Here is a 22,823-nt window from a genome sequence, read left to right as displayed (position 1 = left end):
ATCAAGGATCTGATTCATCCCTGTGAAATTAAAAAACAGCATAATCAAGGTTCTGATTCATCCCTGTGAAATTAAAAAACAGCATAATCAAGGTTCTGATTCATCCCTGTGAAATTAAAAAACAGCATAATCAAGGTTCTGATTCATCCCTGTGAAATTAAAAAACAGCATAATCAAGGTTCTGATTCATCCCTGTGAAATTAAAAAACAGCCGACTCTCTGTATTGCTGTATTTATTTCTGTAAACAACACAAACACTTCTATCAAAACCATCAACACTGATTTATTACACCATTTTCCAATTCCTCAAAAACATTGTGTGGTTGCTCAGACTCCTCGGACATGGGAGTTTAAGGAGGTGTGTGTGTGGCAGGGAGGGTGTTAAGGATGTTGTGCTCTCATTCATTTGGTTAATTAAGGATATGAGTTCTGCCGGTATCTGTGATAGCAGGTTTTCAAGTGTCTGAATTATAGGTGGAGATGTCGGCCCTGTCTCATTCATTTGGTTAATTAAGGATATGAGTTCTGCCGGTATCTGTGATAACAGCTTTTCAAGTGTCTGAATTATAGGTGGAGATGTCGGCCCTGTCTCATTCATTTGGTTAATTAAGGATATGAGTTCTGCCGGTATCTGTGATAGCAGGTTTTCAAGTGTCTGAATTATAGGTGGAGATGTCGGCCCTGTCTCATTCATTTGGTTAATTAAGGATATGAGTTCTGCCGGTATCTGTGATAGCAGGTTTTCAAGTGTCTGAATTATAGGTGGAGATGTCGGCCCTGTCTCATTCATTTGGTTAATTACGGATATGTGTTCTTTTGGTATTCTGGAAGGATCCATGTTACATTTTTGAATCAGATTGTTGTTTAACAAGCTTTTATGCCAGAAGGATCTAGACTCTATTGACACATTAGAAAAGCAACCATTCGTTGGTGTAGCCGAACCTCTCTGGATTTTAAGAGCCATGTAAAAGGCTGTGAGAAACCTCTTGATCTACTTTAGGATCTGTTGTTTCTACCTCAGAATTGGCTGTATCAAGCTGTTTGGCCACCTCATACATCAACAAATCGTCTACCTCAGAATTGTTATTTACTAAAGCCTTGAAACTATCAGACTTCAATATTCACTCATATTTTACTATGTCTGTCCTGGGTGCCGAATTCCTCCTCGACCACGTCCTCTCCACGTATTGGGCATTCTGTGTTGGTGCACGCCTGGGAGGACTCTGAAAGAAAAATATATACAAAATAGGGTATTAAAAATAAAATATATATTATATAAAAATTATATATTAACATATTAACAATATATAGTTAAATGAGCTGTGTTATTTTGACGCTGTTCTGAGGAATCCTGGATACTGCGCCCCTTTCTCGTCTGGCTTTGGAGATTCTGTTTGTATAGATATTGTTGGAGTCTGAAATTAAACATTAGTTGACATTGTTTTAACATATTCTATCAACAAATGTATAATGGGGTCATACCGTATCCATGTTCTTGAATCATTTTCAGACCAGGCGCCCCTCTCGGGCCTTGCTGATTCTGCGATGCACTTGTAACAAAGTAGTGTGATGCGTCTTAGGGGCTAGATTATGTTTGATTGGCTGGATGTTCCAGGGGGGTGTGTCTGTGTGTTAAAGCTGCTTGTGTTGTTTGGAGTTCTGGTAAAGACGTTCGTACAGAATGGTAGAATATCGTCTGTTTCATTACCCTCGTTCAGAGGTAGAGTCCATAATGCTTCAGGTCTTCAAAAGGGTACTGGAGTCCTTAGTTAGTAGGCAGCTGAAGGCCTCCAAGAAAACAACTTCTTTAATGGATGCAGTCAGGCTTTAGGTCTGGCCACAGCACTGTTTCAGCTACATGGAGGGTTTTACATGGATGCAGTCAGGCTTTAGGTCTGGACACAGCACTGTTTCAGCAACATGGAGGGTTTTACATGGATGCAGTCAGGCTTTAGGTCTGGACACAGCACTGTTTCAGCAACATGGAGGGTTTTACATGGATGCAGTCAGGCTTTAGGTCTGGACACAGCACTGTTTCAGCAACATGGAGGGTTTTACATGGATGCAGTCAGGCTTTAGGTCTGGCCACAGCACTGTTTCAGCTACATGGAGGGTTTTACATGGATGCAGTCAGGCTTTAGGTCTGGACACAGCACTGTTTCAGCTACATGGAGGGTTTTACATGGATGCAGTCAGGCTTTAGGTCTGGACACAGCACTGTTTCAGCAACATGGAGGGTTTTACATGACATCCACTGTGCTCTTGACAAGAAGTGTGTCTGTCTTTATTGATTTGTCGAAGGCTTTTGACACTGTGGACCATGCTGTGTTAGTGCAAAGGTTAAAATGTTGTGTAATTACAGGTCATGATCTAGATTAGGTAATTTATTAACCAATCAAATCATACACAATGTGTAATGGTGGATGGTTGTAAATCTGAGTCCATAGAGGTGTGCTCAGGTGTTCCGCAAGGTTCTATTTTGGGACCAATGTTGTTCCTTTTGTATATCAACAACACTGGGGATCTTAATGAAACAGCAGATGTTCATTTTTATACAGATGATAATGTTCTGTATTCAAGTGGTAGTAGTTTATCTTTATCTTTTGAAAATGCCCAAAGAGCATTTAACATCATACAACTGAATCTGTATGATTTGAAGCTGGTTCTGAATTTCAGATGCCAGGCATGTTACTAATCATGTCATTGCTACAAGGGCTGGACATACTATACAGCAAGTCAAAGTGTACAACTATTTGGATGAGTGGGTTGATGACAAGCTGAGCTTCACTGTTCATGTGGAGAACTTGATCACTGGAGGCCAGGAAGGAGCTGGAATGATGTACATTACTGGCATCAGGCTTGTTTTTCTCTGGAGGCCAGGAAGGAGCTGGTATGATGTACATTACTGGAATGAGGCTTGTTTTTCTCTGCAGGCCAGGAAGGAGCTGGTACGATGTACATTACCGGCATCAGGCTTGTTTTTCTCTGGAGGCCAGGAAGGAGCTGGTATGATGTACATTACTGGCGGTTTTAGATTTTTAGATTTTTAGTTTTTAGGCCAGCTGTTATTAGTCAAGATGTTTGTGTTTTTAATGTAATATGTAATTGTTGTACTGTATGTGTGTTTATAGTGTTGTTTAATGTTGTGTTAAATAAAGGCAAAATAAAAACTATAATAAAAAATCAATACAGATACTGTATGTAGAACCATAGTAAAGACCAGTATGGACTATCAATACATATACTGTATGTAGAACCATAGTAAAGACCAGTATGGACTATCAATACAGATACTGTATGTAGAACCATAGTAAAGACCAGTATGGACTATCAATACAGATACTGTATGTAGAACCATAGTAAAGACCAGTATGGACTATCAATACAGATACTGTATGTAGAACCATAGTAAAGACCAGTATGGACTATCAATATAGATACTGTATGTAGAACCATAGTAAAGACCAGTATGGACTATCAATACAGGTACTGTATGTAGAACCATAGTACAGACCAGTATGGACTATCAGTACAGATACTGTATGTAGAACCATAGTAAAGACCAGTATGGACTATCAATACAGATACTGTATGTAGAACCATAGTAAAGACCAGTATGGACTATCAATACAGATACTGTATGTAGAACCATAGTAAAGACCAGTATGGACTATCAATATAGATACTGTATGTAGAACCATAGTAAAGACCAGTATGGACTATCAATACAGGTACTGTATGTAGAACCATAGTACAGACCAGTATGGACTATCAGTACAGATACTGTATGTAGAACCATAGTAAAGACCAGTATGGACTATCAATACAGGTACTGTATGTAGAACCATAGTACAGACCAGTATGGACTATCAATACAGATACTGTATGTAGAACCATAGTACAGACCAGTATGGACTATCAATACAGGTACTGTATGTAGAACCATAGTAAAGACCAGTATGGACTATCAATACAGGTACTGTATGTAGAACCATAGTAAAGACCAGTATGGACTATCAATACAGGTACTGTATGTAGAACCATAGTAAAGACCAGTATGGACTATCAATACAGGTACTGTATGTAGAACCATAGTAAAGACCAGTATGGACTATCAATACAGATACTGTATGTAGAACCATAGTAAAGACCAGTATGGACTATCAATACAGATACTGTATGTAGAACCATAGTAAAGACCAGTATGGACTATCAATACAGATACTGTATGTAGAACCATAGTAAAGACCAGTATGGACTATCAATACAGATACTGTATGTAGAACCATAGTAAAGACCAGTATGGACTATCAATACAGGTACTGTATGTAGAACCATAGTAAAGACCAGTATGGACTATCAATACAGATACTGTATGTAGAACCATAGTAAAGACCAGTATGGACTATCAATACAGATACTGTATGTAGAACCATAGTAAAGACCAGTATGGACTATCAATACAGGTACTGTATGTGGAACCATAGTAAAGACCAGTATGGACTATCAATACAGGTACTGTATGTAGAACCATAGTAAAGACCAGTATGGACTATCAATACAGATACTGTATGTAGAACCATAGTAAAGACCAGTATGGACTATCAATACAGATACTGTATGTAGAACCATAGTAAAGACCAGTATGGACTATCAATACAGGTACTGTATGTGGAACCATAGTAAAGACCAGTATGGACTATCAATACAGATACTGTATGTAGAACCATAGTAAAGACCAGTATGGACCACCAATACAAAGTGACCATTTAGAATGAGGCCCAGTTCAATGAGAGGAAGTCTTAACAGAACTGGGGGATGACAGACAGGAAGTGGGGGGGTGGAGATCTAATATATTGTTGTGCCAAACACTAAAGCATGATATTGTAATAAATCTACACCCTATTCCCTATGTAGAACACTACTTTAGACCTGGTCAGAAGCACCGTAGTGCACTACGTAGGGAATAGGGAACCATTTGGAACAGAGACAGTAATTCCCCTGAACATCTTCCTCTTCCTCATCTGCTTTCTTGAACAGCCCTTCACTCCTCCCCTCTTCCTCCCCTCCTCCCTTTTCATTCTATTCTATCAGCCACACCACTAGCTCACCTCCACACAATACATTTACAAGTTAAAGACACACCTTGGAATAAATAACAAAGGAAAACTATTACTAGATGAAGTTGAGTGTTTTTTATTATTTCCCATCACCATAAATCATATTTAATCACTGAACAGTAGCAGACCTAACTTCATCTGTTCCTGACTCTGGATAGTGGATTAAAAAGACCATCAATCTCCAATGATATTAAAGTACTATTCTGAACATTACTGATATACTGAGTGGCAAGTCAAGATGTCTGCTGGTTTTATTGTTTGGTCAACAGCACCACCTGCTGGACAGGTTTAATGTTGCTGGACTGAGCAGTATGGGAGGATGAAAGATGACACATTTAGGGCCGGTTTCCTGGACATCTACATTGAACATACTGTTTAGTCCAGGACTAGGATTCATCTGTGTCTGGGAAACCAGACCATATAGTTTAGTAGAAAGTAAGTGATACCAGCTTGTAGTGGGCTGACTAGTCCTGAATTGTCCTTTAGTTCCTGGACCATTTTCCATGCAGCTCCAGGTGACAGAGAACACATCAATTAGGACCGAGCCAACAAGCTGATCAATGATACTGAGGAGAATTACATAGAGACAGAGAACCAACTGAGAAAACATATCAATGGTTCTGAATGACAACCAATATACATCAACACCAGACATCATGATTCATGGAAATGTACAAGATTAAAACATTGTATTGAATTTTAATTAATAACAAATCAGTTTACAGTTTAACCAGCTCAGCTATAGACTACACCAGCATGACTAGTATCTATGTGGACCCTACTACAGTTTAACCAGCTCAGGTATAGACTACACCAGCATGACTAGTATCTATGTGGACCCTACTACAGTTTAACCAGCTCAGCTATAGACTACACCAGCATGACTAGTATCTATGTGGACCCTACTACAGTTTAACCAGCTCAGCTATAGACTACACCAGCATGACTAGTATCTATGTGGACCCTACTACAGTTTAACCAGCTCAGCTATAGACTACACCAGCATGACTAGTATCTATGTGGACCCTACTACAGTTTAACCAGCTCAGCTATAGACTACACCAGCATGACTAGTATCTATGTGGACCCTACTACAGTTTAACCAGCTCAGCTATAGACTACACCAGCATGACTAGTATCTATGTGGACCCTACTACAGTTTAACCAGCTCAGCTATAGACTACACCAGCATGACTAGTATCTATGTGGACCCTACTACAGTTTAACCAGCTCAGCTATAGACTACACCAGCATGACTAGTATCTATGTGGACCCTACTACAGTTTAACCAGCTCAGCTATAGACTACACCAGCATGACTAGTATCTATGTGGACCCTACTACAGTTTAACCAGATCAGCTATAGACTACACCAGCATGACTAGTATCTATGTGGACCCTACTACAGTTTAACCAGATCAGCTATAGACTACACCAGCATGACTAGTATCTATGTGGACCCTACTACAGTTTAACCAGCTCAGGTATAGACTACACCAGCATGACTAGTATCTATGTGGACCCTACTACAGTTTAACCAGCTCAGCTATAGACTACACCAGCATGACTAGTATCTATGTGGACCCTACTACAGTTTAACCAGCTCAGCTATAGACTACACCAGCATGACTAGTATCTATGTGGACCCTACTACAGTTTAACCAGATCAGCTATAGACTACACCAGCATGACTAGTATCTATGTGGACCCTACTACAGTTTAACCAGCTCAGCTATAGACTACACCAGCATGACTAGTATCTATGTGGACCCTACTACAGTTTAACCAGCTCAGCTATAGACTACACCAGCATGACTAGTATCTATGTGGACCCTACTACAGTTTAACCAGCTCAGCTATAGACTACACCAGCATGACTAGTATCTATGTGGACCCTACTACAGTTTAACCAGCTCAGCTATAGACTACACCAGCATGACTAGTATCTATGTGGACCCTACTACAGTTTAACCAGCTCAGCAGAACCAGAGACATAAAACCCAGGATAGAGGGGCTGAGTGAATGTGGTCTGGACTCTGTGGAGGAGGGTCATTGTGTCAGAGACACTGTAGAAGGACAGAGTACCTGCCTTGTGATCCAGGTACACTCCTACTCTGGAGGACTGAGGGCCTGATACTTTAGTCACAACATTATTGTGTCTGAAATAATATTCACCGCTATAGTAATATAAACTCCAGGACTTGTTATTGTTTCCAAATCCACTCCCTCTCTCTGTTCTGCTGATGTCTTTATATGAGACTGCTGTAACAACACCACCAGTCCTCTCCACCTCCCAGTAACAGCGTCCAGACAGACCCTCTCTACACAGAACCTGCCTGTAGTTGGTGAATCTGTCTGGATGGTCAGGATATGGTTGGACTTGGCCTGTACTGGTCACCTTTCTGTTCCCTTCAGACAGAGAGAGGTGTGTGTATGCTGTGTTTGGGTCCCGTGTGAGCTGACAGGAATCTGGGAGAAGAGCAGAGACCAATGAGGGGAGTCAGAACAATAAGTTAAGTCAGATACTGTATCTACCCTGTCTTTAATTAGAGCACAGCAGAGATCAAATCAGAGAAATATGAGGAGTCAGATAGATACCCAGTCTTTGATTAGATCTACTATTGCTATATATTTCTAGAGGGATTGTTAGGAGTGTCAGTAAAAAGAGACTGTTAGTTACTTCACAATAAAGAGACTCACATTGTAACAACTGTTCTCTGGTCTTGGGCTCTGGAGGCAGTACAACATCCACTATATTCACTACAGACACACAAACACATTGACAGAGAGAGGGAATGTTATCATCAGACCATATTCCACATGTATATGACTAGTAGGGAACTTTCAATGGTCTAAAGTTGATGTTCTTATTGTTTTCAACACACCTGTAGTGGAGATCTTGGTCCATTCTCCTTTAAGGAAGTCTTCTAGTTTCTCTCTCAGTTCAGACACAGTCTTACTCACATCTCCAAAGTACTGAAGAGGACGGACAACGATGCTGGGTAAGTCTGAAGATACACTGATACTGGAGAGAGACTGATAACTCTGGAGAGAGAGAGAGAGAGGGAGACTGATAACTCTGGAGAGAGAGAGAGACTGATAACTCTGGAGAGAGAGAGAGAGAGAGACTGATAACTCTGGAGAGAGAGAGAGAGAGAGAGAGAGAGAGACTGATAACTGGAGAGAGAGTGGGTTGGACAGTGGGGTGGACAGAGAGAGAGAGAGGGTTGGACAGAGAGAGAGAGGGGTGGACAGAAAGAGAAAGAGACGGAGAGAGAGAGAAAGGGATGGACAGAGAGAGAGACAGAGAGAGAAAGGGACGGACAGAGAGAGAGAGGGGCGGACAGAGAGAGAGAGGGGCGGACCGAGAGAGAGAGGGACGACAGAGAGAGAGAGGGACGACAGAGAGAGAGAGGGACAGACAGAGAGAGGGACGGACACAGAGAGAGAGGGACGGACACAGAGAGAGAGGGACGACAGAGAGAGAGAGGGACGACAGAGAGAGAGAGGGACAGACAGAGAGAGGGACGGACACAGAGAGAGAGGGACGGACACAGAGAGAGAGGGACGACAGAGAGAGAGAGGGACGACAGAGAGAGAGAGGGACGACAGAGAGAGAGAGGGACGACAGAGAGAGAGAGGGACGACAGAGAGAGAGAGGGACGACAGAGAGAGAGAGGGGGACGACAGAGAGAGAGAGGGGGACGACAGAGAGAGAGAGGGGGACGACAGAGAGAGAGAGAGGGACGACAGAGAGAGAGAGAGGGACGACAGAGAGAGAGAGAGGGACGACAGAGAGAGAGAGGGACGACAGAGAGAGAGAGGGACGACAGAGAGAGAGAGGGACGACAGAGAGAGAGAGAGGGACGACAGAGAGAGAGAGAGGGACGACAGAGAGAGAGAGAGACGACAGAGAGAGAGAGAGAGACGACAGAGAGAGAGAGAGAGAGACGACAGAGAGAGAGAGAGAGAGAAGACAGAGAGAGAGAGAGAGAGAGAGAGAGACTGATAACTCTGGAGAGAGAGAGAGAGAGAGACTGATAACTGGAGAGAGAGTGGGTTGGACAGTGGGGTGGACAGAGAGAGAGAGAGGGTTGGACAGAGAGAGAGAGGGGTGGACAGAAAGAGAAAGAGACGGAGAGAGAGAGAAAGGGATGGACAGAGAGAGAGACAGAGAGAGAAAGGGACGGACAGAGAGAGAGAGGGGCGGACAGAGAGAGAGAGGGACAGACAGAGAGAGGGACGGACACAGAGAGAGAGGGATGGACACAGAGAGAGAGGGACGACAGAGAGAGAGAGGGACAGACAGAGAGAGGGACGGACACAGAGAGAGAGGGACGGACACAGAGAGAGAGGGACGGACACAGAGAGAGAGGGACGACAGAGAGAGAGAGGGACGACAGAGAGAGAGAGGGGGACGACAGAGAGAGAGAGGGGGACGACAGAGAGAGAGAGGGGGACGACAGAGAGAGAGAGAGGGACGACAGAGAGAGAGAGAGGGACGACAGAGAGAGAGAGGGACGACAGAGAGAGAGAGAGGGACGACAGAGAGAGAGAGAGGGACGACAGAGAGAGAGAGAGACGACAGAGAGAGAGAGAGAGACGACAGAGAGAGAGAGAGAGAGACGACAGAGAGAGAGAGAGAGAGAAGACAGAGAGAGAGAGAGAGAGAGAGACTGATAACTCTGGAGAGAGAGAGAGAGAGAGTAGAGAGAAGACAGAGAGAGAGAGAGAGCAGAGAGAAGACAGAGAGAGAGAGAGAGAAGAGAGAAGACAGAGAGAGAAGAGAGAAGACAGAGAGAGAGAGAGAGAAGAGAGAAGACAGAGAGAGAGAGAGAGAGAGAGAGAGAAGAGAGAAGACAGAGAGAGAAAGAAAGAGAGAGAGAGAGAGAGAGAGAGAGAGAGAGAGAGAGAGAGAGAGACAGAGAGAGGGACGGACAGAGAGAGAGGGGGGTGGACAGAGAGAGAGAGAGGGTTGGACGGAGAGAGAGAGGGGTGGACAGAAAGAGAAAGAGACGGAGAGAGAGAGAAAGGGATGGACAGAGAGAGAGACAGAGAGAGAAAGGGACGGAGAGAGAGAGAGGGGCGGACAGAGAGAGAGAGAGAGGGACGGACAGAGAGAGAGAGAGAGGCGGACCGAGAGAGAGACAGAGAGAGAGGGATGGACAGAGAGAGAGAGAGGGACGGACAGAGAGAGAGAGGGACAGACAGAGAGAGAGAGAGGGACAGACAGAGAGAGAGAGGGACAGACAGAGAGAGAGAGGGACAGACAGAGAGAGAGAGAGGGACAGACAGAGAGAGGGACGGACAGAGAGAGAGAGAGGGACGGACAGAGAGAGAGAGAGGGACGGACAGAGAGAGAGAGGGACGGACAGAGAGAGAGAGGGACAGACAGAGAGAGAGAGGGACAGACAGAGAGAGAGGGACGGACACAGAGAGAGAGAGGTACGGACAGAGAGAGAGAGAGAGGGACGGACAGAGAGAGAGAGGGACGGACAGAGAGAGAGAGAGGGATGGACAGAGAGAGAGAGAGGGATGGACAGAGAGAGAGAGAGGGACGGACATAGAGAGAGAGAGGAACGGACAGAGAGAGAGAGGGACGGACAGAGAGAGAGCGAGAGGGACGGACAGAGAGAGAAACGGATGGACAGAGAGAGAGACAGAGACAGAGAGAGAAAGGGACGGACAGAGAGAGAGAGGGGCGGACAGAGAGAGAGAGGGGCGGACAGAGAGAGAGAGGGGCGGACAGAGAGAGAGAGGGGCAGACAGAGAGAGAGAGACAGAGAGAGAGGGACGGACAGAGAGAGAGAGAGGGGCGGACCGAGAGAGAGAGACAGAGAGAGAGGGACGGACAGAGAGGGAGAGAAAAGGGCAGACAGAGAGAGAGGGACGGACAGAGAGGGAGAGAGAGAGAGAAAGGGGCGGACAGAGAGAGAGAGGGACGGACAGAGAGAGAGAGGGACGGACAGAGAGAGAGACGGACAGAGAGAGAGAGGGACGGACAGAGAGAGAGAGAGACAGAGAGAGAGGGACGGACAGAGAGGGAGAGAGAGGGACAGACAGAGAGAGAAGGGCGAACAGAGAGAGAGGGGCGGGGGGACAGAGAGAGAGAGGGACGGACAGAGAGAGAGAGAGAGCGAGGGACGGACAGAGAGAGAGGGACGGACAGAGAGAGAGAGGGACAGACAGAGAGAGAGTGGGACGGACAGAGAGAGGGACGGACACAGAGAGAGAGGGACGGACAGAGAGAGAGAGGGACGGACAGAGAGAGAGAGGGACGGACAGAGAGAGAGAGGGACAGACAGAGAGAGGGACGGACAGAGAGAGAGAGAGAGAGGAACGGACAGAGAGAGAGAGAGAGAGAGAGCTCTACTAGACCCGGCCCATCACAACACAGCTCTACTAGACCCGGCCCATCACAACACAGCTCTACTAGACCCGGCCCATCACAACGCAGCTCTACTAGACCCGGCCCATCACAACACAGCTCTACTAGACCTGTCCCATCACAACACAGCTCTACTAGACCCAGCCCATCACAACACAGCTCTGACCACTACTCCAGGGTCGGTCAGAACACTGCCCTTCAGGGAAGTAGACCACATGATGCAGTCCACACCATGTATCAGTCAGATCGTCAGCCTACATATGCTGAGGTAACCTCTGGCAGAAGACCCCTAGAACAATCAGAGATAGGAGAGGTGCGCCAACTACTGCAACTAATATGCAGACTACTGAGCTAGACAGTCCCTTTAATTCACACACGGGCACGCACGCGCACACACACACACACAAACACACAGGGTTGCAGATTGCACATAACATAAGTACAATGCAATCTTATTCCATTCTTATTCATTTGTTTACAAATATTCCTAAATGTATTGACACCGGTATTATAATAATTATTATATGTAATGGTGTGTGTGTGTGTGTGTGTGTGTGTGCGCGTGTGTGTGTATGTATGTATGTATGTGTGTATATGTGTATGTGCATGTATGTGTGTATATATATATATATATATATGTATGTGTATGTGTATGTATATATATGTATATATATATGTATGTATGTATGTGTGTGTGTGTGTATATATATGTATATATATATGTATGTATGTATGTGTGTGTATGTATATATGTATATATATATGTATGTGTATGTATATATGTATGTATATGTGTATGTATGTATGTATATATATGTATATGTGTATGTGTGTATGTATATATATGTATATATACATATTTTATTTTTTTTGTTTTTTTCGATGTACTTTACTCAAACCAGTGAATATCACTTATTATAAATGAGATCATTAACTATCAGCTCTTGGAATATCCAGGGCCTATACTCTTCACATTTTGGTTATAAAACAACTAATCCAGAATTGATTAAAAACATCAAGGGACAGGACATCATAATCCTACTGGAAACATGGTGTCGTGGAGACATAGATACTCAGTGTCCCTCAGGCTATAGAGAAAGTTTACTACCATCAATCAAACATAAAAATGTTAAACGGGGCCGAGACTCAGGTGGAATCATCATTTGGCATAAGCAGGACTTAGCACTGAATGAAATGAAAAAAGGTACCACTCACATTTGGCTAAAACTTAACAAAGGTACAATCTATTGTGACAATGATGTATACATATGTGCAGCTTATGCTCCTCCTTCAGATTCATCATATTATGATGATCAGTTTTTTGACAATCTCCAGACAGAAATCATTACATTTCAGGCGCAGGGTAAAGTGCTTCTTTGTGGAGATTTCAATGCAAGAACAGGTTCTGAGCCTGACTACACTGATGCGGGAGGTAACCACCACATATTTGGACACCCCTCCTTGTACAGTAGCCCTATTATAAATAATAGAAACAGTCCTGACCAAATACTGAACAAAAATGGAAAAGAGTTAGTACATCTCTGTCGAGCCTTAGGCCTGTACATGCTTAATGGTAGAATCAGAGGGGACTCTTTAGGTCAGTTTACTTACTGCTCAGCTCTTGGGACAAGTGTAGTCGATTATGCCATCACTGACATTGACCCCTCCTCCATTAGTGCATTCACTGTCAGACCACAGACACCATTGTCAGATCACAGTCAGATCAACGTGTTTCTGAAGAAATTAACCGGCAATATTCATTCAAAAAAACAGCCCAATAAACTTTACAACATAAACCAATCGTTCAGATGGGCTCCAAACAGTGCAGAGGCATTCATTGAAACATTGAACTCAAATGAAATGATGAACTCTATACAGTTTTTCAATAACTCACAGTACCAAAACAATAAAGATGGTGTCAATTCAGCTACCCAAAACATCAACTGCATATTCCAAAAAGCAGCATCGAAAGCAAATTTGAGAAAACCAAAGCAATGCAACATCAGAAGCAAAAATCAAAATGTTTCTGACAAATGGTTTGATAATGAATGTAAAACAATTAGAAAACACCTAAGACAAATGTCAAACAAAAAACATAAGCAGCAAAACAACCCAGAGCTACGATATGAATACTTTGAAACTCTGAAACAGTATAAACAAACACTGAAATGCAAGAAATTGAATTATACCAACAAGACACTTGATGAAATTGAAAACGCAATTGACCAAAATCAGTTCTGGGACATGTGGAACAATTTAAGCACAACAAAGCCACAAGAATTAGCCATACAAGATGTAGGAATTTGGAAAACTTACTTTGATAATCTATACAAAAACATCCCACAAAAAGACTTAAACCAGAACCAATTAGAAATTAAAGAAAAATTGAACATCCTGGAATCAGTCATTAAAAACAACCAAAATCCATTAGATTACCCAATAACCCAACAAGAACTAAATGAAAAGCTAAAATCTATTAAATCAAAAAAGGCTTGTGGTGTAGACAACATCAGAAATGAAATGCTGAAAAACAGCACACCTGAGTTGCAAAATGCTGTGCTTAAATTGTTCAACATGGTTTTAACTTCTGGCTGCTTCCCTGATGTCTGGAACCAGGGGCTCATCTCCCCTATCCACAAAAGTGGAGACAAATCAGACCCCAATAATTACAGGGGAATTTGCGTCAACAGTAACTTGGGAAAGATTTTCTGTAGCATTTTGAATTCAAGAATTCAAACCTTTCTTCAAGAAAAAAATGTAATAAGTAAATGTCAAATTGGCTTTCTCCCTAACCATCGCACTACTGACCATATATACACCTTACACACACTAATTAATAAACACGTCCACCAAAAAAAAGAGGGCAAAATCTTTGCTTGCTTTATTGACTTTAAAAAAGCATTTGATTCGATTTGGCACGAAGGGCTATTCTACAAAATTCTACAAAGTGGGCTTGGTGGTAAGGTGTATGACTTAATAAAATGTATGTACACAGAAAATAAGTGTGCAATAAAAATCAAAAACCAAAGAACAGAATTTTTTTCACAATGTCGAGGTGTGAGACAAGGCTGCAATTTGAGTCCAAATCTTTTCAACATTTATATCAATGAATTAGCAGACATGTTGGACCAATCTCCAGCCCCAGGACTCACACTATTTGACACAGAGGTGAAATACCTGCTATATGCTGATGACTTGGTACTTCTATCACCAACCAAAGAAGGTCTTCAACAAAACATTAATATTCTGGAGCAATATTGCCATAATTGGGCCCTGGCAGTAAATTTCCAAAAAACTAAAATCATGATTTTCCAAAAAAAACCCAGATGTCAGAAACAAAAATGTAAATTCACCCTGAACAACACCTTAATTGAACACACAAAAAATTACACCTACCTTGGTCTGACCATATCTGCGTCGAGAAACTTTAATATGGCAGTGAAGGCACTCAAAGAAAAAGCCCGCAGAGCAATGTATGCAATAAAAATGAAATTATTCAAAATCAACATCCCAATTAGAATTTGGACTAAAATATTTGACAGTGTAATCCTACCAATAGCACTTTATGGAAGTGAGGTTTGGGGGCCACTCAATAAACTGGATTTTAAAATGTGGGACAAACATCCAATTGAAACCCTACATGCAGAATTCTGTCGGAAAATTCTACAAGTCCAGAGAAATACACCAACTAATGCATGTAGGGCAGAATTGGGCCGTTTTCCAGTAATAATGAAAATACAGAAAAGATCATTAAAATTTTGGCTACATCTAAATTCAAGTCCAAATTCGAGTCTGCAATTTAAAGCACTTCAAGCCCAAGAGCTGAGCCCAGAAACGAGCCCTCTCAGTCAGCTGGTGTTGGACCTCACCAATCAAGCTGACACCAGCACTGCTTCAAAAGAAAGAATTCCAATAAACAAAATCATGAACCAATCAAAGGAATCATACTTACAATACTGGAAAAACGAAACAAAATCCCAAAGCCGACTAAATTGCTATCTGACCCTAAACAGAGAATATGAATTGGCTGATTATCTCTACTCTGTCAGAGATACGAAGCAGAGACAGATCCTTACCAAGTACAGGCTGAGTGACCACCGATTGGCAATAGAAACCGGCAGACATAAAAAGACATGGCTACCCAAAGAAGAGCGTGTATGTGGTCACTGCATGACAGGGGAGGTAGAGACAGAGATGCACTTTCTCCTTTACTGTGATAAATATTCCTCACAAAGAGATTCATTATTCACAGAAATGACTACATATATTCCACATTTTTACAAATTGAACCCAGAGGAAAAACTAAGAATACTCATGGGCGAAGGAGCAATGGCTCCTCTTGCAGCCAAATATGTATTTTCCTGCCATAGCCTGAGGGACACTGAATAATAACATCTGCATAGTAAACAGTAACTTACTTATTATTACTATTATTGTTATTACTATAATTATTAATGTTTACTGTAGACTGTTACCATTTTATTGTTATTATTTTTGTATTTAATTTTGTATTATAATTTACTACCATTTTATATTATTATTTGCTATCATTTATAATTTTGTTACAATGTATATTGCATACATTGTTGCTTTGGCAATATTGACACAATGTTTTTCATGCCAATAAAGCAGCTTGAATTTGAATTTGAATTTGAGAGGGACGGACAGAGAGAGAGAGAGGGGCGGACAGAGAGAGAGAGGGACGGATAGAGAGAGAGAGGGACGGACAGAGAGAGAGGGACGGATAGAGAGAGAGAGGGACGGACAGAGAGAGAGAGGGACGGATAGAGAGAGAGAGGGACGGAAAGAGAGAGGGGCGGACAGAGAGAGAGGGACGGACAGAGAGAGAGAGGGACGGACAGAGAGAGAGAGGGACGGATAGAGAGAGAGAGAGGGACAGACAGAGAGAGAGAGGGACGGACAGAGCGAGGGGGTGGACAGAGAGAGGGAGGGACGGACAGAGAGAGAGAGAGGGACGGACAGAGAGAGAGAGGGGGACGGACAGAGAGAGAGAGAGAGAGAGGGACGGATAGAGAGAGAGAGAGGGACAGACAGAGAGAGAGAGGGACGGACAGAGCGAGGGGGTGGACAGAGAGAGGGAGGGACGGACAGAGAGAGAGAGAGGGACGGACAGAGAGAGAGAGAGGGACGGACAGAGAGAGAGAGAGGGACGGACAGAGAGAGAGAGAGACAGGACAACATAATGATTGAGATGAATAGTTTCACATGAAGTTAATTTCATATCACATATAACAAGACAGTTTAGTTACCTGGAGGAAATGGATGTGATCCTCTGTGTGTGAGAGCTGCTCCAGCTCAGTGCTTCTCTTCCTCAGCTCAGCTATCTCCTGCTTCAGTTGCTCCAGGAGTCCTTCAGCTTGACTCACTTGAGCCTTCTCTTGGGCTCTGATCAGCTCCTTCACCTCAGAGCTCCTTCTCTCAATGGAGCGGATCAGCTCAGTAAAGATCTGATCACTGTCCTCCACTGCTGACTGTGCAGAGCGCTAGAGAGAGAGAGAGAGAGAGAGAGAGAGAGAGAGAGAGAGAGAGAGAGAGAGAGAGAGAGAGAGAGAGAGAGAGAGAGAGAGACAGAGAGAGAGAGTGAGACAGAGAGAGAGAGTGAGACAGAGAGAGAGAGTGAGACAGAGAGAGAGAGAGACAGAGAGAGAGAGACAGTAGGTTCAGTAGCCTCTCTGCACCTCATTGAGTCAGAACTCAGTGCTCTCCAAGTCCACCAGGACTTGTCCTCCCTCCTGGACAGACAGGTACAGAACACCTCTTGGTCCTGCTCTACTCTCCTCCCTCCTGGACAGACAGGTACAGAACACCTCTTGGTCCTGCTCTACTCTCCTCCCTCCTGGACAGACAGGTACAGAACACCTCTTGGTCCTGCTCTACTCTCCTCCCTCCTGAACAGACAGGTACAGAACACCTCTTGGTCCTGCTCTACTCTCCTCCGTCCTGGACAGACAGGTACAGAACACCTCTTGGTCCTGCTCTACTCTCCTCCCTCCTGGACAGACAGGTACAGAACACCTCTTGGTCCTGCTCTACTCTCCTCCCTCCTGGACAGACAGGTACAGAACACCTCTTGGTCCTGCTCTACTCTCCTCCCTCCTGGACAGACAGGTACAGAACACCTCTTGGTCCTGCTCTACTCTTCTCCCTCCTGGACAGACAGGTACAGAACACCTCTTGGTCCTGCTCTACTCTCCTCCCTCCTGGACAGACAGGTACAGAACACCTCTTGGTCCTGCTCTACTCTCCTCCCTCCTGGACAGACAGGTACAGAACACCTCTTGGTCCTGCTCTACTCTCCTCCCTCCTGGACAGACAGGTACAGAACACCTCTTGGTCCTGCTCTACTCTCCTCCCTCCTGGACAGACAGGTACAGAACACCTCTTGGTCCTGCTCTACTCTCCTCCCTCCTGGACAGACAGGTACAGAACACCTCTTGGTCCTGCTCTACTCTCCTCCCTCCTGGACAGACAGGTACAGAACACCTCTTGGTCCTGCTCTACTCTCCTCCCTCCTGGACAGACAGGTACAGAACACCTCTTGGTCCTGCTCTACTCTCCTCCCTAAAACTACATTAAATACAACGTTAACTAGATATTATCTGTGTCATTTATAGCCTGGCACAGATAGTAAAACTACATTAAATACAACGTTAACTAGATATTATCTGTGTCATTTATAGCCTGGCACAGATAGTAAAACTACATTAAATACAACGTTAACTAGATATTATCTGTGTCATTTATAGCCTGGCACAGATAGTAAAACTACATTAAATACAACGTTAACTAGATATTATCTGTGTCATTTATAGCCTGGCACAGATAGTAAAACTACATTAAATACAACGTTAACTAGATATTATCTGTGTCATTTATAGCCTGGCACAGATAGTAAAACTACATTAAATACAACGTTAACTAGATATTATCTGTGTCATTTATAGCCTGGCACAGATAGTAAAACTACTGTAGCGACCCGCACAGACAGCTGTGTGTTATGTGTTCGGCTAGTAGGTGGTTGTGTTGTACTTACCAGTTCCCAGTGTTCGCGGGGTCCGACATGCCAATCAACCTGCTATCTGCCAATCACAGGAATGCCTGGGATGTTCTGATGCCGGGCATCCTGGTGGTTGGCGGAGTGGCGTGGAGGGGGCGGGGCATTGGAAGTTAAGGTTCAGCCTTTGTTCTCTCTCTTACGTCTGGGCTTCACAAGAGAAGGTCCCGATTGGCTTGTGGGGTATCTTTCATTTATTTGGCGTGAGCTAAGGCCAAACAGTAGCCTGTGTAAAGTTGCTAATAAACCGTCAATTCGTAACTCAATCCTCTGTCTGGACAATTGTTCCTTTATGATCTAGTCAGGTCATTACACTACATTAAATACAACGTTAACTAGATATCATCGCCACATAACTTATGTCGAATTTAAAAGACACCGTTACCGTTAGTAACGTCTGTTACACTGTAACTTACAGGCAGCCTCACATAAAAACCTATTGGTTAACAAAGCTTTGATTATGACCAAAGTATATAGTAGTGAAAACTCTCTCTCTCTATTCTAACTTACCACACATTCACATCACTGCCTCGACATGAATGTGTCCTGTCAGAGCCGTTTCCTGTCCGTTAACTGTTAACAGTCTCGAGCCACAGCTTAACCAATGAGCTACAAGGAGGACTGACAGTCACGAGCGGTGCAGCAGCCTCTGCAGCAGCAGCCTCCCCCGGGTCCTAGTGCCCGCCCGGTAAGACGGTTAAGATGCGATGGAACGGTTGACGGAGAGAAAATAAATCACAGAGAAAATATATTGACTGATATATTGAATTGTTTAGGGAAGCTTTAGCTTTGGCTTTAATACATTCTGAAAATACTTGAAAACCAAAAGAGAAAAGAATAGTAGCCCTCCTCAGGAACAACAAAACCCTCACAGACCAACTTCTTCTTCTATGATATAATGGAGGTCCTCAAACCAACGTTAAAGGTGCATGGCGCCACCTACTGTTCTGGAGTGTGTTCAATCACGGTTTACACCACTCTAAATCCTCCTACCTAACTCAGTACTTCTGAGAAAATAAAAGAGTCCTACTAACTTCTAATAGACCCTCCCCCATCCCCCAAATCTCTTCCAAGTGTAATGTTTACTGTTCATTTCTGATTGTTTATTTCACTTTTGTTTATTGTCTATTTCACTTGCTTTGGCAATGTAAACATATATTACCATGCCAATAAAGCCCTATGAATTTAATTCAATTGAGAGAGAGACAGTTCCATTTTAATGTATAGGGGACATGAGTTGTCATGGTTACTCATGGTTATGTGATGAGGCAGCCCAGTCAGTTACATGAACCAGTCTATTCTCTGAAAGGGGTCCAGACAGCCTGTTCCCAACAGTGGGGTCAGTGGGATTGAATAGGTGCCCCTCTCTCTCTCTCTCTCTGACTGGAGGAGAGAAGTGAAATGGTGTGTCTCCTCTGGTCAACAATACTCACCTTGAAAGACTCCACAGCCTGTTGGAGCTCCTTCAGCTTCTTCTCTCTCTCCTGGAATCTCTGCTGGACCTTCTGCTGACTCATCCCCAGCTGCCTCTGTGGAGAATCACTCTTCAATGAGCTATCAAGCTTTATTAGTCCAGTAGATCAATAGTATAGTAATGTGACATAGGACCCATAGAGAGGAAGGTCGACAATCCTGAGGAAGTCCCTTTACAATATTATATTATGTTGCTATGTGAATGATTATAGTTTTTATGGTAGGACTTCATGTATCAAGGGGTTGAGAATGAACTTTGGACTCATAAAAGGCCATTCAGAATTATAATAGTGTTTGACATTAGAAAATGGAGATACATTTGGAGAATCTGGGTTAACATATCTATATACTCAAGGTGTGTGTTCATATTTGTGGATCCATTTCATTTGAATGATCTCATATTCAAACAGATTGAGTTCCTACTGTATCTTTAATTCTTTGTTTATCAGACAGTCACCAACAAGTTGTTCTGGTCTTACCTGTTTCTCAGTCCTCTCTGCTGCAGCTGACACTGTATCATGGCCTTTATGTTCATCCATTGTACACAGATAACAGATACACTGCTGATCAGTACGACAGTAAACCTCCAGCAGTTTGTCATGATGAGAGCAGATCTTCTCCTGTAGTTGTGCCCTGGCTTTGACCAGCTTGTGCTTCTTCAAAGGAGGAAATTCATAGTGAGGTTGGAGGTGAGTCTCACAGTAAGAGGCCAGACACGCCAGACAGGACATGAGGGCTTTCTGCTTTCTGGTCCCAGTGCAGAAATCACACGCCACATCTCCAGGTCCAGCATAGCACAGAGCAGGAGGGGGAGCAGCCTGGAGTCCTGTCTTCCTCAGTTTCTCCACCAGCTCAGCCAACATGTTATTTTTCCTCAGATTAGGCCTTGGAGTGAAGGTCTCTCTGCACTGAGGACAGCTATAGACCCCTTTCAGAACATCCTGATCCCAGCAGCCCTCAATACAGCTCCTACAGTAACTGTGTCCACAGGGAATAGCCACCGGCTCCTTCAGTAGATCCAGACAGACAGAACAACAGAACTGGTCCTGGTCCAGCAGAACTCCCTGCTGAGCCATTTGGACGGTTGTTCACTCTCACACAGACAGACGACAGAGACACTCAGATCAGTTTCGTTTCCTCAGAAGAGAGTTTGTGGGAAGGGGAGGGACTTCCTGGTTCTGCCAGAGGGCTGGGGTTAGAAGGAGGGAGGGGTTAGAGGAATGGAGGAAGAGAGAGAGGTACTGCATGCAACAGCAAGAGGGAGACAAATAGTTTAGTTCCAAGGTTAGAGTCCTTAACATGGAACAAATGACATAATGAATCTTAAAATGTGAGTTGTTAGAATATATGAAGGGTAACAGTTTCTATGAAGTACGTATGTATCATTATTTTAATGACCTTTATAATGCCTTAATACACCTATGTGTAGTAATTAATCAATAAGGACTGAGGAGGTGTGGTATATAGTTAATATACAGTACCACAGATAAGGACTGAGGAGGTGTGGTATATAGTTAATATACAGTACCACAGATAAGGACTGAGGAGGTGTGGTATATAGTTAATATACAGTACCACAGATAAGGACTGAGGAGGTGTGGTATATAGTTAATATACAGTACCACAGATAAGGACTGAGGAGGTGTGGTATATAGTTAATATACAGTACCACAGATAAGGACTGAGGAGGTGTGGTATATAGTTAATATACAGTACCACAGATAAGGACTGTTCTTAGACAAGACACAACGCGGATTGAGAATTATCCAACACTTTCAAAAATATCAAATTTAATTTTATTGGTCGCATACACATACCAATATTTATCAGATGTTATCATGGGTGTATTGAAATGCTTGTGTTTCTAGCTCCAACAGGGCAGTAATATCTAACAATGCTTGTGTTTCTAGCTCCAACAGGGCAGTAATATCTAACAATGATTGTGTTTCTAGCTCCAACAGGGCAGTAATATCTAACAATGCTTGTGTTCCTGACTCCAACAGGGCAGTAATATCTAACAATGCTTGTGTTCCTGACTCCAACAGGGCAGTAATATCTAACAATGCTTGTGTTCCTGACTCCAACAGGGCAGTAATATCTAACAATGCTTGTGTTCCTAGCTCCAACAGGGCAGTAATATCTAACAATGCTTGTGTTTCTAGCTCCAACAGGGCAGTAATATCTAACAATGCTTGTGTTCCTGGCTCCAACAGGGCAGTAATATCTAACAATGCTTGTGTTTCTAGCTCCAACAGGGCAGTAATATCTAACAATGCTTGTGTTCCTGGCTCCAACAGGGCAGTAATATCTAACAATGCTTGTGTTTCTAGCTCCAACAGGGCAGTAATATCTAACAATGCTTGTGTTCCTGGCTCCAACAGGGCAGTAATATCTAACAATGCTTGTGTTTCTAGCTCCAACAGGGCAGTAATATCTAACAATGCTTGTGTTCCTGACTCCAACAGGGCAGTAATATCTAACAATGCTTGTGTTTCTAGCTCCAACAGGGCAGTAATATCTAACAATGCTTGTGTTCCTGGCTCCAACAGGAATATCTAACAATTCACAACAATACACATCTAAAGTAAAATAATAGAATTAAGAAATATATACATTTTGGGATGAGCAATGTCAGAGTGGCATTGACTAAAATACAGTAGAATAGAATACAGATATACAGTTGAAGTCAGAAGTTTAGGTTTAATTATTTATTTACTAAATACCTAACTAATCACACAGAATTACATATACACAGAATGAATCATACC

General features: G+C 43.2%; 1 protein-coding gene across 2 annotated transcripts; it reads right to left on the bottom strand.

Moving 5' to 3' along the window:
* Positions 1-216: 216 nt before the first annotated feature.
* On the bottom strand, positions 217-21,501 carry LOC110512767 (E3 ubiquitin-protein ligase TRIM16). Of its 2 annotated transcripts, XM_090230892.1 has the most exons (7): positions 20,535-21,501; positions 20,016-20,111; positions 16,778-17,011; positions 8,005-8,164; positions 7,820-7,879; positions 7,456-7,588; positions 217-1,223 (listed from the first exon to the last, which is right to left on the bottom strand). In XM_090230892.1, exons 1-7 carry the CDS (start codon positions 21,129-21,131, stop codon positions 1,136-1,138), a joined length of 1,368 nt encoding a protein of 455 aa, XP_090087018.1. In that variant the 5' UTR covers positions 21,132-21,501; the 3' UTR covers positions 217-1,135. The 2 variants fall into 2 exon arrangements, with proteins under 2 accessions (XP_090087018.1, XP_090087017.1); XM_090230891.1 differs by lacking the exon at positions 217-1,223 and having other exon boundaries at positions 5,181-7,588.
* Between the last annotated feature and the right edge of the window lie 1,322 nt (positions 21,502-22,823).

Source organism: Oncorhynchus mykiss, chromosome 4 (genome assembly GCF_057628025.1).
Source record: "Oncorhynchus mykiss isolate SJ-2025 chromosome 4, ASM5762802v1, whole genome shotgun sequence".
In the NCBI taxonomy this organism is placed as follows: domain Eukaryota; kingdom Metazoa; phylum Chordata; class Actinopteri; order Salmoniformes; family Salmonidae; genus Oncorhynchus; species Oncorhynchus mykiss.
The sequence above is the reverse complement of the archived record's forward strand: the minus strand, read 5'-3'. Positions and strand labels throughout refer to the sequence as shown.